General features: G+C 55.1%; 1 protein-coding gene across 1 annotated transcript in view; it reads left to right on the forward strand.

The window, feature by feature from the left end:
* Window positions 1-16,063, forward strand: part of LOC139239112 (spectrin beta chain, non-erythrocytic 1-like) — a 563,409-nt gene that overhangs the window by 225,537 nt on the left and 321,809 nt on the right. Inside the window, exon 15 of the mRNA XM_070867634.1 lies at window positions 4,791-4,928. Coding sequence (XP_070723735.1) covers window positions 4,791-4,928 — 138 coding nt within the window. The remainder of the gene's footprint in view (window positions 1-4,790; window positions 4,929-16,063) is intronic.

Below are 16,063 nucleotides of genomic sequence, written 5' to 3' on the forward strand. Positions count from 1 at the left end.
GAGTGAGCCCCACCCACAGGGAGTGAGCCCCTCCCATAGGGAGTGAGCCTCTCCACAGGGAGTGAACCCCGCCCACAGTGAGCCCCTCCCACAGGGAGTGAACCCCTCCACAGGGAGTGAGCCCCTCTCACAGGGTGTGAGCCCCGCCCACAGAGCGTGAGCCCCGCCCACAGGGACCGAACCCTGCCCACAGTGAGTCCCGTCCACAGGGAGAGAGCCCCTCCCACAGAGAGTGAGCCCTGTCCACAGGGAGAGAGCCCCGTCCACAGGGAGAGAGCCCCACCCACAGGGAGTGAGCCCCGTCCACAGGGAGAGAGCCCCACCCACAGAGTAAGCCCCACCCACAGGGAGTGAGCCCTGCCCACAGTGAGCCCCGCCCACAGGGAGAGAGCCCCGTCCACAGGGAGAGAGCCCCTCCCACAGGGAGTGAGCCCCGCCCACAGGGAGAGAGCCCCGTCCACAGGGAGAGAGCCCCACCCACAGGGAGTGAGCCCCGTCCACAGGGAGAGAGCCCCTCCCACAGGGAGTGAGCCCCGTCTACTGTGAGCCCCGCCCACAGGGAGAGAGCCCCGTCCACAGGGAGAGAGCCCCTCCCACAGGGAGTGAGCCCCGTCTACTGTGAGCCCCGCCCACAGGGAGAGAGCCCCGTCCACAGGGAGTGAGCCCCGCCCACAGGGAGAGAGCCCCGTCCACAGGGAGTGAGCCCCGCCCACAGGGAGAGAGCCCCGTCCACAGGGAGTGAGCCCCACCCACAGGGAGTGAGCCCCAGCCACAGGGAGTGAACCCCGCCCACAGGGAGTGAGCCCCTCCCACAGGAAGTGAGCCCCTCCTACAGGGAGTGAGCCCCACCCACAGGGACAGAGCCCCACCCACAGGGAGTGAGCCCCTCCCACAGGGAGTGAGCCCCGTCCACTGTGAGCCCCAGCCACAGGGAGTGAGCCCCACCCACAGGGAGTGAGCCCCTCCCACAGGGAGAGAGCCCCTCCCACAGGGAGTGAGCCCCTCCCACAGGGAGTGAGCCCCGTCCACTGTGAGCCCCAGCCACAGGGAGTGAGCCCCACCCACACGGAGTGAGCCCCTCCCACAGGGAGAGAGCCCCTCCCACAGGGAGTGTGCCCCGCCCACAGGGAGTGAGCCCCTCCCACAGGGAGTGTGCCCCGCCCACAGGAAGTGAGCTCCTCCTACAGGGAGTGAGCCCCACCCACAGGGACAGAGCCCCACCCACAGGGAGTGAGCCCCTCCCACAGGGAGTGAGCCCCGTCCACTGTGAGCCCCAGCCACAGGGAGTGAGCCCCACCCACAGGGAGTGAGCTCCGCCCACACGGAGAGAGCCCCTCCCACAGGGAGTGTGCCCCTCCCACAGGGAGTGTGCCCCGCCCACAGGGAGTGAGCGCCTGCCACAGGGAGTGAGCCCCGTCTACTGTGAGCCCCACCCACAGGGAGTGAGCCCCGCCAACAGGGAGTGAGCCCCTCCCACAGTGTGTGAGCCCCACCCACAGGGAGTGAGCCCCTCCCACAGGGAATGAGCCCCGTCCACAGGAGGTGAGCCCCTCCCACAAGGAGTGAGCCCCACACACAGGGAGTGAGCCCCTCCCACAGGGAGTGAGCCCCTCCCACAAGGAGAAGCACCTCCCACAGGGAGTGAGCCCCACCCGCAGGGAGTGAGCCCCACCCACAAGGAGAGAGCCCCTCCCACGGGGAGTGAGCCCCGTCCACAGGGAGTGAGCCCCACCCACAGGGAGTGAGCCCCGTCCACTGTGAGCCCCAGCCACAGGGAGTGAGCCCCACCCACAGGGAGTGAGCCCCTCCCACAGGGAGAGAGCCCCTCCCACAGGGAGTGAGCCCCTCCCACAGGGAGTGAGCCCCGTCCACTGTGAGCCCCAGCCACAGGGAGTGAGCCCCACCCACACGGAGTGAGCCCCTCCCACAGGGAGAGAGCCCCTCCCACAGGGAGTGTGCCCCGCCCACAGGGAGTGAGCCCCTCCCACAGGGAGTGTGCCCCGCCCACAGGAAGTGAGCTCCTCCTACAGGGAGTGAGCCCCACCCACAGGGACAGAGCCCCACCCACAGGGAGTGAGCCCCTCCCACAGGGAGTGAGCCCCGTCCACTGTGAGCCCCAGCCACAGGGAGTGAGCCCCACCCACAGGGAGTGAGCTCCGCCCACACGGAGAGAGCCCCTCCCACAGGGAGTGTGCCCCTCCCACAGGGAGTGTGCCCCGCCCACAGGGAGTGAGCGCCTGCCACAGGGAGTGAGCCCCGTCTACTGTGAGCCCCACCCACAGGGAGTGAGCCCCGCCAACAGGGAGTGAGCCCCTCCCACAGTGTGTGAGCCCCACCCACAGGGAGTGAGCCCCTCCCACAGGGAATGAGCCCCGTCCACAGGAGGTGAGCCCCTCCCACAAGGAGTGAGCCCCACACACAGGGAGTGAGCCCCTCCCACAGGGAGTGAGCCCCTCCCACAAGGAGAAGCCCCTCCCACAGGGAGTGAGCCCCACCCGCAGGGAGTGAGCCCCACCCACAAGGAGAGAGCCCCTCCCACGGGGAGTGAGCCCCGTCCACAGGGAGTGAGCCCCACCCACAGGGAGTGAGCCCCGTCCACAGGGAGTGAGCCCCACCCACAGGGAGTGAGCCCCGTCCACAGGGAGTGAGCCCCACCCACAGGGAGTGAGCCCCGCCCACAGGGAGTGAGCCCCGCCCACGGAGTGAGCCCCACCCACAGGGAGTGAGCCCCACCCACAGGGAGTGAGCCCCGCCTGTGGAGAGTGAGCCCCGTCCACAGGATGTGAGCCCCACCCACAGGGAGTGAGCCCCGCCCACATTGAGTGAGCCCCGCCCACAGGTAGTGAGCCCCGCCCACAAGGGGTGAGCCCTGCCCGCCCACACCCCTGCAACCATTCCCTTCCCCTACCCCTGGCTCTTGTTCCTTGCAGAGAAACGGTCTCGCTCTCTCTATTCACTCTGCCAAAACAATTTACCATTTAAAAACACTCCATGAAATCTCCACTTACCATTCTCCACTGCAGTGTGCACAGAGCCACCTGCTCCGGGGGCACTCGGGATGGGCAGTAAAACCCACCATGCCAGCGGTGCCCAAATCCCAAGAGAGGATTGTTTTTATAACCTGTGGCTGAACCAATGATTAATATTAATTATCATCGCTCCGTGTTCCCTCAACATGAGCCCGGGGTACAGTGCTGGGCCTGGGACACAGTGCTGGGCCCGGGGTACAGTGCTGGGCCCAGGGTACAGTGCTGGGCCCGGGGTACAGTGCTGGGCCTGGGACACAGTGCTGGGCCTGGGGTACAGTGCCGGGCCTGGGACATGGGCCTGGGGTACAGTGCTGGGCCTGGGACATGGGCCTGGGGTACAGTGCTGGGCCTGGGACATGGGCCTGGGGTACAGTGCTGGGCCTGGGACATGGGCCTGGTGTACAGTGCTGGGCCTGGGGTACAGTGCTGGGCCTGGGGTACAGTGCTGGGCCTGGGACATGGGCCTGGTGTACAAGTGCTGGGCCTGGGACATGGGTCTGGGGTACAGTGCTGGGACATGGGCCCGGGGTACAGTGCTGGGCCTGGGACATGGGCCTGGGGTACAGTGCTGGGACATGGGCCTGGGGTACAGTGCTGGGACATGGGCCTGGGGTACAGTGCTGGGACATGGGCCCGGGGTACAGTGCTGGGACATGGGCCCGGGGTACAGTGCTGGGCCTGGGACATGGGCCTGGGGTACAGTGCTGGGACATGGGCCTGGGGTACAGTGCTGGGACTTGGGCCTGGGGTACAGTGCTGGGCCTGGGACATGGGCCTGGTGTACAGTGCTGGGACATGGGCCCGGGGTACAGTGCTGGGCCTGGGACATGGGCCTGTGGTACAGTGCTGGGACATGGGCCTAGGGTACAGTGCTGGGCCTGGGGTACAGTGCTGGGCCTGGTGTACAGTGCTGGGCCTGGGACATGGGCCTGGTGTACAAGTGCTGGGCCTGGGACATGGGCCTGGGGTACAGTGCTGGGACATGGGCCCGGGGTACAGTGCTGGGCCTGGGACATGGGCCTGGGGTACAGTGCTGGGACATGGGCCTGGGGTACAGTGCTGGGCCTGGGACATGGGCCTGGGGTACAGTGCTGGGCCTGGGACATGGGCCTGGGGTACAGTGCTGGGCCTGGGACATGGGCCTGGGGTACAGTGCTGGGACATGGGCCTGGGGTACAGTGCTGGGCCTGGGACATGGGCCTGGGGTACAGTGCTGGGCCTGGGACATGGGCCTGGGGTACAGTGCTGGGCCTGGGACATGGGCCTGGGGTACAGTGCTGGGACATGGGCCTGGGGTACAGTGCTGGGCCTGGGACATGGGCCTGGGGTACAGTGCTGGGCCTGGGACATGGGCCTGGGGTACAGTGCTGGGCCTGGGACATGGGCCTGGGGTACAGTGCTGGGCCTGGGACATGGGCCTGGGGTACAGTGCTGGGCCTGGGACATGGGCCTGGGGTACAGTGCTGGGACATGGGCCTGGGGTACAGTGCTGGGCCTGGGACATGGGCCTGGGGTACAGTGCTGGGCCTGGGACATGGGCCTGGGGTACAGTGCTGGGACATGGGCCTGGTGTACAGTGCTGGCCCAGTTATTGTCCGGTACACAGGTATATCAATGGGAAATGGTTTTCCAGCCCCAGGGTTGGGCTTTATGTTGGGAATTGTACAAGTGACTGGTGCCTTCAGCGAAAAGGTGGGGAAGTGTCCTGTGTGCTGCTCGGTGTTCAACTGCCCCGGTCCCTGCATTGTGCTCTGTCACTAGGTTTGAGAGTCTGGATCAAGAGATGAACAGCATGTTGGTTCGTGTTGTGGAGGTGAATGAAACCGTGCAGCAGCTCGTGGACAATGGACATCCCAGTGCCACCGAGGTCAGAGGTTGCCAGGATCACCTCAACAGCAGGTACTGTCTATTACCCACAGTGTGTGTGAGTATGTGTGTGAGTATGTGTGTGAGTGTGTGTGTGAGTGTGTGTGAGTGTCGGTGTGTGTTGCACTTTATCAGGGAGGCTTTGAGGGTGTCCTTGAAATGTTTCCTCTGCCCACCTGGGGCTCTCTAGCTGTGTAGAAGTTCCGAGTAGAGCGCTTGCTTTGGGAGTCTCGTGTCGGGCATACAGGCTGGTTCTAAGACTATGTCTCTAGTTTTAGTTTCCCCTATGAGTGGAAGTATCCTCTCTGCATCCACCTTGTCAAGCCACCTCATTATCTTATGTTTCGAAAAGATCTCCTCTCATTCTTCTGAACTCCAATGTGTATAGGCTCAACCCACTCAACCTATCCTCATAAGTCAACCCCCTCATCTCTAAATCAACCGAGTGAATCTTCTCTGAACTGCCTCCAATGCAAATATATCCTTCCTTAAATACGGAGACCAAAACTGTACGCAGTACTCCAGGTGTGGCCTCACCAATACCCTGTACAGTTGTAGCAGGACTTCTCTACTTTCATACTCTATCCCCCTTGCAATAAAGGCCAACATTCCCTTGGCCTTCCTGATCACTTGCTGTACCTGCATACTCACTGTTTGTGTTTCATGCACAAGGACCCCCAGGTCCCTCTGTACTGCAGCACTTTGCAATTTTTCTCTATTTAAATTATAATTTGCTTTTCTATTATTTCTGCCAAAGTGGATAACATCACATTTTCCCACATTATACTCCATCTGCCAAATTTTTGCCCACTCACTGAGTCTGTCTATATCCCTTTGCAGATTTTTTGTGCCCTCCTCACAACTTGCTTACCCTCCCATCTTTGTATCATCAGCAAACTTGGCTACATTACACTCGGTCCCTTCATCCAGTCATTAATATAGATTGTAAATAGTTGAGGACCCAGCACCGATCCCTGTGGCACCCCACTAGTCACTGTTTGCCAACCGGAAAATGACCCATTTATCCCGACTCTCTGTTTTCTGTTAGTTAGCCAGTCCTCTATCCATGCTAATACATTACCCCCAACCCTATGAGCTTTTATCTTGTGCAGTAACCTCTTATGTCATCATCATAGGCAGTCCCTCGAAACGAGGATGACTTGCTTCCCCGCCGAAAAGGGATGAGTTCCCAGGTGTTTCAATGAAGGACCTAATATTCCGGATCCCGAACTACATCCTGAAGGGTGGAAGATGTCTGTGCATGGATTTTTTTTAGCGTCTGGTGGCCGTTGCACACCAGCCAGCACACGGGCTTGACAGAGCTAGGTCTTGGTCCAGTGGCAAGGGTTAACCAAGGTGACTGCTGCACGGACCTAGTGCACACACATATTGCAGTGTAGGCTGGCCCATGCTGTCCCGGGCTCTCTCCTCTCCTGGGCCCCAAACTCTCTCCTCTCCTGGGCCCCGAACTCTCTCCTCTCCTGGGCCCCGAACTCTCTCCTCTCCTGGGCCCCGAACTCTCTCCTCTCCTGGGCCCCGAACTCTCTCCTCTCCTGGACCCCGAACTCTCTCCTCTCCTGTACCCCGAACTCTCTCCTCTCCTGGGCCCCGAACTCTCTCCTCTCCTGGGCCCCGAACTCTCTCCTCTCCTGGGCCCCGAACTCTCTCCTCTCCTGGGCCCCGAACTCTCTCCTCTCCTGGGCCCCGAACTCTCTCCTCTCCTGGGCCCCGAACTCTCTCCTCTCCTGGGCCCCGAACTCTCTCCTCTCCTGGGCCCCGAACTCTCTCCTCTCCTGGGCCCCGAACTCTCTCCTCTCCTGGGCCCCAAACTCTCTCCTCTCCTGGGCCCCGAACTCTCGCCTCTCCTGGGCCCCGAACTCTCTCCTCTCCTGGGCCCCGATCACGTCCCTCTACAAACTCTTGTCGCTCCTTCGCCCTGACCTCGCCGCTCCTGCTGTACCTGCCCGCACTGCAGTCAGCCGTCGCCCTCCTGCAGCAGCACGCGCTGCTCCCTGCAGTGGTATGTCGCCGCACGATGCTCCCTCCAATGGGCCCGGCCTGCTGATGGTCTTGTAGGCCCGGACCGCACCGATTTCCGGGCCTCTTATGTGGCACCTTATCGAGTGCTTTCTGGAAATCCAAATACACCACACCCACTGGTTCCCCCTTACCCACCCTGCTCGTTACAGCCTCAAAGAACTCCAGCAAATTTGTCAAACATGATTTCCCTTTCATAAAACCATGCTGACTCTGCTGGATTGAATCATGCTTTTCCAAATGTCCCACTACTGCTTCCTTAATAATGGACTCCAGCATTTTCCCAGTGACAGATGTTAGGCTAACTGGTCTATAGTTTCCTGCTTTTTGTCTGCCTCATTTTTTAAATAGGGCCGTTACATTTGCAGTTTTCCAATCTGCTGGGACCGCTCCAGAATCCAGGGAAATTTGGTAAATTACAACCAATGCATCCACTATCTCTGCAGCCACTTCCCTTAAGACCCTAGGTGTAAGGCATCAGGTCCAGGGGACTTGTCCGCCTTTAGTCCCATTATTTTTAGTACTACTTCATTAGTGATAGTGATTGTATTAAGTTACTCCCTTCCTCTAGCCCCATGATTATCTACTAGTGGGATGTTTTTAGTGTCTTCTACCGTGAAGACTGATACAAAATATTTATTCAACGACTCTGCCATTTCCCTGTTCTCCATTATTAATTCTCCAGTCTCATCCTTCAGGGGACCAACATTTACTTTAGCCACTCTTTTCCTATATGTGCGTGTGTGTGTGTGTGTGTGCGCGCGCGTGTGTGTCTATTTGTGTGTTTGTGTGTGTGCGTGTGTCTATCTGTGTGAGTGTGTGTGTGTGTCCATCTGTGTATGTGTGTGACTGTGTATGTGTGTGGCTGTGTGTCTTTGTCTGTGTGTGTGTGTCTGTGTCTGTGTTTCTGTGCCTGTGTTTCTGTGTGTGTGTCTGTGTTTGTGTGTGTCTGTGTCTGTGTTTCTGTGCCTGTGTTTCTGTGTATGTGTCTGTGTGTGCGTGTATGTGTCTGTGTGTGTGTGTGTTTCTGTGTATGTGTCTGTGTGTGCGTGTATGTGTCTGTGTGTGTGTGTGTATCTGTGTTTGTGTGTATGTGCGTGTGTCTGTATGTGTGTGTGTATGTGTCTGTGTGTGTGTGTGTGTCTGTGTGTGTGTGTCTGTGTGTGTGTCTGTGTGTGTGTCTGTGTGTGTGTGTGTCTGTGTGTGTGTGTATGTGTCTGTGTGTGTCTGTGTATGTGTCTGTGTGTGCGTGTATGTGTCTGTGTGTGTGTGTCTGTGTTTGTGTGTATGTGTGTGTGTCTGTATGTGTGTGTGTGTGTGTGTATGTGTCTGTGTGTGTGTGTGTGTTGTGCCTGTGTTATATAGAATTTTAATGCACAAAAACAGACCATTCAGTTGATGGTCTATGCTGCTGTTTATTCTCCACATGAGCCTCCTCCTACCCTATTCTTCTCACTCTATCAGCATATCCTTTTATTCCTTTCTCCATTAAATATTGATCTAGCATTCCCCTTAAATGCATGTTTGAGAGGCTTAAATCTATGTTTCTGTCTATTTGTTGTGTGGGTGTGCCATGTGTATAATTGGCCTGCTTTGCATGTGTGTAAGTGTGTGTGTGTACTTGTCTGTGGCCCCCCCGGCGGACCTGCGAGCCAATGCCTCTGCAGGTCGGGGACATAAAAGCTGGAGCATCATACCATGACATCTTCCAGCGCGAGCTGCTACAAGTGTGTGACGATTTCGAGGTGGGCGACTGGGTGATATCATCAAAACCCAGGTCACTGTTTGGAGCATGAGCAGGAACATCGGCGGGGCCCTGGTACAGCGGAGGAGCAGGAAAGTCAGGGTGGATGAGCAACGAGACATCGTGGCGGAGTTGCGGCAAGTGATTGAGGCGGTGAAGCGATGAGAGATCATGGCTGAGATTCGGCAAGTGATCGTGGCGAAGATTCGGCGAATGTTTGATGCGGACGTGCGGTGAGAGATCGTGGCGGAGGTGCGGTGAATGAGGGTACGGGGCCCAGAAGAGCCGAGGGCCCAGGGGCAGCACGGGCCCAGCCCACACTGCGATATGTGAGCACACTGGGTCCGTGCAGCAGAGCAGGTCTCCAGTCGTCCTGGTCAACCCTCGCCACTGGACCAAGACCTCGCTCTGTCAAGCCCGTGTGGTGGCTGGTGTGCAACGGTCACCCCACGTTAAAAAAATCCACCCACAGACATCTTCCACCCCTGGAGTTCAGGACTGGAATATTAGGTTCTTCATTGAAACATCTGTGAATTCATCCCTTTTGGCATGGAAGCAAGTCACCCTCGTTTGAAGGACTGTCTATGATGATGATGATGACTTGTCTGTGTGTATGTTGTGTGTGTGTGTCTGTCTGTGTGTCTCTGTGTGTGAGTGTCTGTGTGTCTGTCTGTGTGTTTCTCTGTCGCTGTGTGTGTGTCTGTCTGTGTGTCTCTGTGTGTGAGTGTCTGTGTGTCTGTCTGTGTGTTTCTCTGTCGCTGTGTGTGTGTCTGTCTGTGTGTCGCTGTGTGTGTGTCTGTGTGAGTATGTGTCTGTCTGTGTGTCTCTGTGTGTGAGTGTCTGTGTGTCTGTCTGTGTGTGTCTGTGAGTGTGTGTCTGTCTGTGTGTCTCTGTGTGTGAGTGTCTGTCTGTGTGTGTCTCTGTCGCTGTGTGTGTGTCTGTCTGTGTGTCTCTGTGTGTGAGTGTCCGTGTGTCTGTGTGAGTGTGTGTCTGTCTGTGTGTCTCTGTGTCGCTGTGTGTGTGTGTCTGTGTGAGTGTGTGTATGTGTGAGTGTGTGTCTGTCTGTGTGTGTGTGTGTTGTGTGTGTGTGTGTGGATATAGCATAACTTTCTTGCTTTTGTAATCTATTCCTCGATTAAAGCCAAGGATCCCATATGTGTTTTTAACAGCATTCTCAGTTGTTGCTGCCACCTTAGCAATTTGTGAACAGACAGGCAGGGCACAGGTTCAATCAGGGAATTAGAGGTGCATGTAACAAAGGTAATACCTGTACAGTAATCTTTACAGTAAGATTGGGCAAACCAAATTTGCAGTAATAGTGTGGAGGACGAATTCATGGAATGTATGCAAGATGTATTTCAAGATCAGTATTTTGAGGAACGAACTAGAGAGCAGGCTATTTTAGATCGAGTATTGTGCAATGAGAAAGGTTTAATTAATAACCCTGTAGTAAAGGGGCCCTTGGGGAAGAGTGACGTGCTCTCCTGCTTCCAGATGAGAGGAATGAGTTCATGGATTCACACCAATAGTGCTCTTCCGCCATGTTTTAGTGCCTTGGTGGGGATTCCATCTGCTCCTGAGGCCTTGTTGTTCTTCAGTTGCCGGATGGCCTTTTCTATCTCGTGCCGGGCTGGGGTTGTGCTGAGGTGGAGGTGGGATGGAGTCGAGGACGCTCACGTCAAAGGCAGAGTCTCAGTTAAGGAGATCTTCAAAGTGCTCCTTCCAGCAGGTCCTGACTGCCTCTCTGTCCCTGATGAGCACCTCGCCATTCTTGGCCAGCAGTGGGGTAGGGCCTTGGGTGCTTGGGCCGTGGATGGTTCTGACTGCGCTAAAGAATCCTCGCACGTCGTGGTTGTCGGCTAGTTGCTGGATCTCCTGCACTTTCTTCACCTACCATCTGTTCTTTAGGTCACGGGGTTGTTGTTGGACCTCAGCCTTCAGACGTCTGTAGAGCTGCTTTCTTGCTCTCGAGTTGTGTTGCTGTTTCCAGTTCAAGAATGCCTTGTGCTTGTGGCTTATTAGCTCCTGGATCTCCTGGTCATTCTTGTTCAACCAGTCTTGGTGTTTCCTGGTCGAGTGTCCGAGCGTCTCTTCACAGGTGCTTAGTATGGAGGCTTTGAGGGCAGACCAGGCACTCTGCGTCTCTGGGTCACTGGGAGTCGTCAGGTTGGTAGAATAGGGCTTGAACTACATGCAATATGCAGTTGATGCTTGTGTCTGCGCACACTCACAGGTCGAACTCCAAACCATCGTCAACATCTTCACTGAAGCGTACGAGAGCATGGACCTTTCACTAAACATCTGTAAGACACAGGTCCGCCACACAGTACTGCGCCCCCCAATTCTCAAGATCCACGACGAGGCCTTGGACAATGTGGACCATTTTCCATACCTCGGGAGCCTACTGTCAACGAGGGCAGATGTCAGTGACGAGGTCCAACACCGCCTTCAGTGCGCCAGTGCAGCTTTCGGTCCCTGAGGAAGAGAATGTTTGAAGACGAGGACCTCAAACCCGGTACCAAGCTTATGGTCTACAGAGCAGTAATGATACCCGCCCTCCTATATGCTTCAGAGAGAGAGAGACGATGTACAGCAGGCACCTCAACGCACTGGAGAAGTACCACCAATGCTGCCTCCGCAAGATCCTGCAAATCCACTGGTAGGATAGGCACACCCACGTCAGTGTTCTCGCTCAGCGTCGAAGCAGTTACCACGCTCAATCAGCTCCGATGGACGGGCCACATCGCCCGCATGCCCGATACGAGAATCCCAAAGCAAGCGCTTACTCGGAGCTCTGACACAGCAAGCGAGCCCCAGGAGGGCAGAGGAAACACTTCAAGGACTCCTTGAAAAATGTGCAACATCCCCACCGACATCTGGATCCCTGGCCCAAGGCCGCTCAAAGTGGAGGAGAAGCATCCGGGAAGGCGCCAAACACCTCGAGTCTCTTCGCCGGGAGCATGCGGAAGCCAAGCGCAAACACCGGAAGGAGCGCACGACAAATCAAGCGCCCCACCCACCCGTCCCTCCAACCACCGTCTGCCCCACCTGTGACAGAGACTGTCGGTCCCACATCGGACTCATCAATCACCTGGGAACTCATATTAATGCGGAAGCAAGTGATCCTCGACTCCGAGGGACTGCCTAAGAAGAAGAGTAAAGGGGCCTTGAGGGAAGAGTGAGCATAATATGAAGAATTTAACATTAAGTTTGAAAGTGATTTCGTTAAATCCGAAACTTGGGTCTTAAATCTAAACAAAGCAAACTACGTAGGTATGAGGGGCGAGTTGGTTAAGGTAGATTGGCAAACTACATTAAAAGGTATGACAGTAGACAAGCAATGGCTAGCATTTAAAGAATTAATACATAATTTCCAACAAACACACATTCCTTTAAGGCACGAAAACCCTACAAGAAAAGTGATCCAACCGAGGCTAACAAGAGAAGTTAAAGAAAGTATTAGATCAAAGGAAGAGGCTTATAATGTTGCCAAAAAGAGCAATAAGCCGAGGATGGGGAGGATTTTAGAATTCAGCAAAGGAGGACCAAGAAATTGATAAAGAAAACAAAAATAGAATGAGAGTAAACTAGCGAGAGACATAAAAACTGTCTGTAAAAGCTACTACAGGTATGTAAAAAGGCAAAGATTAGCGAAAGTAAATGTGGATCCCCTCCAAACTGAGACGGGAGAAATTATAATGAGGAATAAGGAAATGACAGAGAAATGAAACAAATATTTTATGTTTGTCTTCATGGAAGAAGACACGGAAAACCTCCCAGAAATAGTGGAGAACCAAGGGTCTCGGGAGAATGAGGAACTGAAAGAAATAAGTATTGGTAAAAAAACTGGAGAAATGAATGGGACTGAAAGCTGATAAATCCCCTGGACCTGATGGCCTACATCCTCGGGTTTTGAAAGAGGTGGCTATAGAGATAGTGGATGCATTGGTTGTCATCTTCCACAATTCCATAGATTCTAGAACGGCTCCCACAGATTGGAAGGTAGATAATGTTACCCCGCTATTTAAGAAATGGGGGAGAGGGAGATCGAGGAACTACAGACCAGTTAGCCTGACATCAGTAGTGGGGAAAATGCTCCAATCTATTATTAAGGCTGTGGTAACAGGGCACTTAGAAAATAGGAATAGGATTGGGCAGAGTCAACACTGATTTATGAATGGGAAATCATGTTTGACAAAGTTTTTGGAGGTTATAACTAGCAGAATAGATATGGGGGAACCAGTGGGTGTGGTTTATTTGGATTTTCATAAGACATTTGATAAAGTGCCACACAAGAGGTTATTGCACAAGAGGTTAATTAGGGCTCATGGGATTGGGGGTAATATACTAGCATGGATTGAGGATTGGTTAACAGACAGAGAACAGAGATCAGGAATAAACGGGTCATTTTCAGGTGGGCAGGCTGTAACTAGTGGGGTACCTCAAGGATCAGTGCTGGGCCCCAGCTATTCACAATCCATGTCAATGATTTGGATGAGGGGACCAAATGTAAAATATCCAAGTTTGCTGATGATACAAAGCTAGGTGGGAATGTAAGTTGTGAGGAGGATGCAAAGAGACTTCAAGGGGCTTTAGACAGGCTGAGTGAGTGGGCAAGAACATGGCAAATGGAATATAATGTGGGGAAATGTGAAGTTCTCCACTTTGGTCGGAAACATAGAAAAGCAGAGTATTTTTAAATGATGAGAGATTGGGAAATGTTGGTGTTCAGAGGGACCTGGGTGTCCTTGTACACCAATCACTGAAAGTTAACATGTGGGTACAGCAAGCGATTAAGAAAGTGAATGAAGGAGTACAACGAAGGTTCAGCAGACTGATTCCTGGGATGGGGGCATTGTCCTATGAAAGAAGAAAGAAAGAAAGACTTGGATTTATATAGCGCCTTTCACGACCACCGGATGTCTCAAAATGTTTTACAGCCAATGAAATACCTTTGGAATATCGTCACTGTTGCAATGTGGGAAACGCGGCAGCCAATTTGCGCACAGCAAGCTCCCACACACAACAATGTGATAATGACCAGATAATCTGCTTTGAGGAGAGATTGAGTAGACTTGGCCTATATTCTCTAGAGTTTAGAAGAATGAGAGGTGATCTCATTGAAACATACAAAATTCTTACAGGACTTGACCGGGTAGATGCAGGGAGGATGTTTCCTCTGGCTGGGGAGTCTAGAACCAGGGGTCACACAGTCTCAGAATACAGGGTCGGACATTTAGGACTGAGATGAGGAGAAACTTCTTCACTCAGAGGGTGGTGAATCTCTGGAATTCTCTGCCTCAGAGGGCTGTGGAGGTTCAGTCCTTGAGTATATTCAAGACAGAGATCGATAGACTTTTGGATATTAAGGGAATCGAGGATAGTGCAGGAAGTGGAGTTGAGGTAGAAGATAGGCCATGATCTTATTGAATGGTGGAGCAGGCTTGAGGGTACTCCTGCTCCTAATTCTTACGTTCCTGTGTTCCTGCACCATTTAGTTCATATTGCCTGTTCTGCCAAAATGTATCACTTCACACTTCACTTTATTAAATTTCATCTGCCATCTTCTGCCCATTTTACCAGTCTGTGTGTCCTGGTGTCTGTTACCATCAGTCTCATTGTTTACTACATTTCCGAGTTTCGTGCCATCTGCACTCTGTGAAATGATGCCCTGTAGAAGTCCAAATCTTTAATATATCTCAACGAGAGCAGTGGTTGAATTACTTCCAGTCTGAAAAAAAACCGTTCACCACGACCCCCCGCTTTCTGTCCCATCGACAATGTTGGATCCACACTGACACTGTCCCTTTAATCCGATGGGCTTTCATTTTGCTAACAAGTCTATTATCTGATACTTTGTCAAATGCCTTTTGAAAGTCCACTACCCTCATCAACTGTCTCCATTATTTCATCAAAGAAATCGATCAGGTTCGTCAAACTCGATTTGCCGTTGACCAATCCGTGTGACTTTCATTTATTGGCCGATTATGTTTTAAATGCCAAACCTCACAGGAGCAGGAAGGGGAGAGTGTGACTGACAGTCAGCAGGGTAAGGGGATCCGAGGGGAGATCGAGGAGGAGGTCTCGCAGACACTGGTCCTGTCCAACACGTACAATGTACTTGATACCTGTGAGGATAAAGAGAAGGGCAGCCACAACGCTGAGCAGAGGCAGTCCAAAGGGAGAGGAGCTGAATAGAAATGCAGTAATTATAGGAGATTGAATAATTCGGGAGATAGATAGCCTCCTCTGCACACATGCTCGAGAATCCCTCAGGGTGTGTTGCCTGCCTGGTGTCAGGGGAGGGATATCGTGATGCTGTGCAAAAGGAATACGGAAAGGCAGGGGAAGATCCAGTTGTCGTGACAAGGTCTCTAAAGGGTCCGTGCGCAGATAAATGTGGACATGGTCCCTTTAAGGAAACTGGCTGATGACGTGTCATCAAATGACGTCATCAGACCAGCTTCCTTCAATTGGCTGGGCAATGTGCTGGGTGGGGCTTAACAAGCCCAATCAGGAAAGTCATGTTGGAGGCCAGAATGGAGCCAGAACCCACCCCCGACATCGCCCACCCCCGACATCGCCCACCCCGGGCCCAACCCCCACCCCCGACATCGCCCACCCCGGGCCCAACCCCCACCCCCGACATCGGCCACCCTGGGTCCACCCCCGGACCCACCCTGGACCCAACCCCGACATCACCCACCCCTGACATCGCCCACCCCCGACATCACCCACCCCGGGCCCAACCCCCACCCCCAACATCACCCCCGACATCACCCACCCCCGACATCACCCACCCCCGACATCGCCCACCCCCGACATCACCCACCCCCGACATCACCCACCCCCGACATCACCCCCGACATCACCCACCCCCGACATCACCCACCCCCGACATCGCCCACCCCCGACATCACCCACCCCCGACATCGCCCACCCCCGACATCGCCCACCCCCGACATCACCCACCCCCGACATCACCCACCCCGACATCACCCACCCCCGACATCACCCACCCCCGACATCACCCACCCCCGACATCGCCCACCCCCGACATCACCCACCCCCGACATCACCCACCCCCGACATCACCCACCCCCGACATCACCCACCCCCGACATCGCCCACCCCCGACATCACCCACCCCCGACATCACCCACCCCCGACATCACCCCCGACATCACCCACCCCCGACATCACCCACCCCCGACATCGCCCACCCCCGACATCACCCACCCCCGACATCGCCCACCCCCGACATCACCCACCCCCCGACATCACCCACCCCCGACATCACCCACCCCCGACATCACCCACCCCCGACATCACCCACCCCCGACATCACCCACCCCCGACATCACCCACCCCCGACATCACCCACCCC

This window comes from Pristiophorus japonicus, chromosome 26 (genome assembly GCF_044704955.1).
Source record: "Pristiophorus japonicus isolate sPriJap1 chromosome 26, sPriJap1.hap1, whole genome shotgun sequence".
Taxonomy (NCBI): Eukaryota; Metazoa; Chordata; class Chondrichthyes; family Pristiophoridae; genus Pristiophorus; species Pristiophorus japonicus.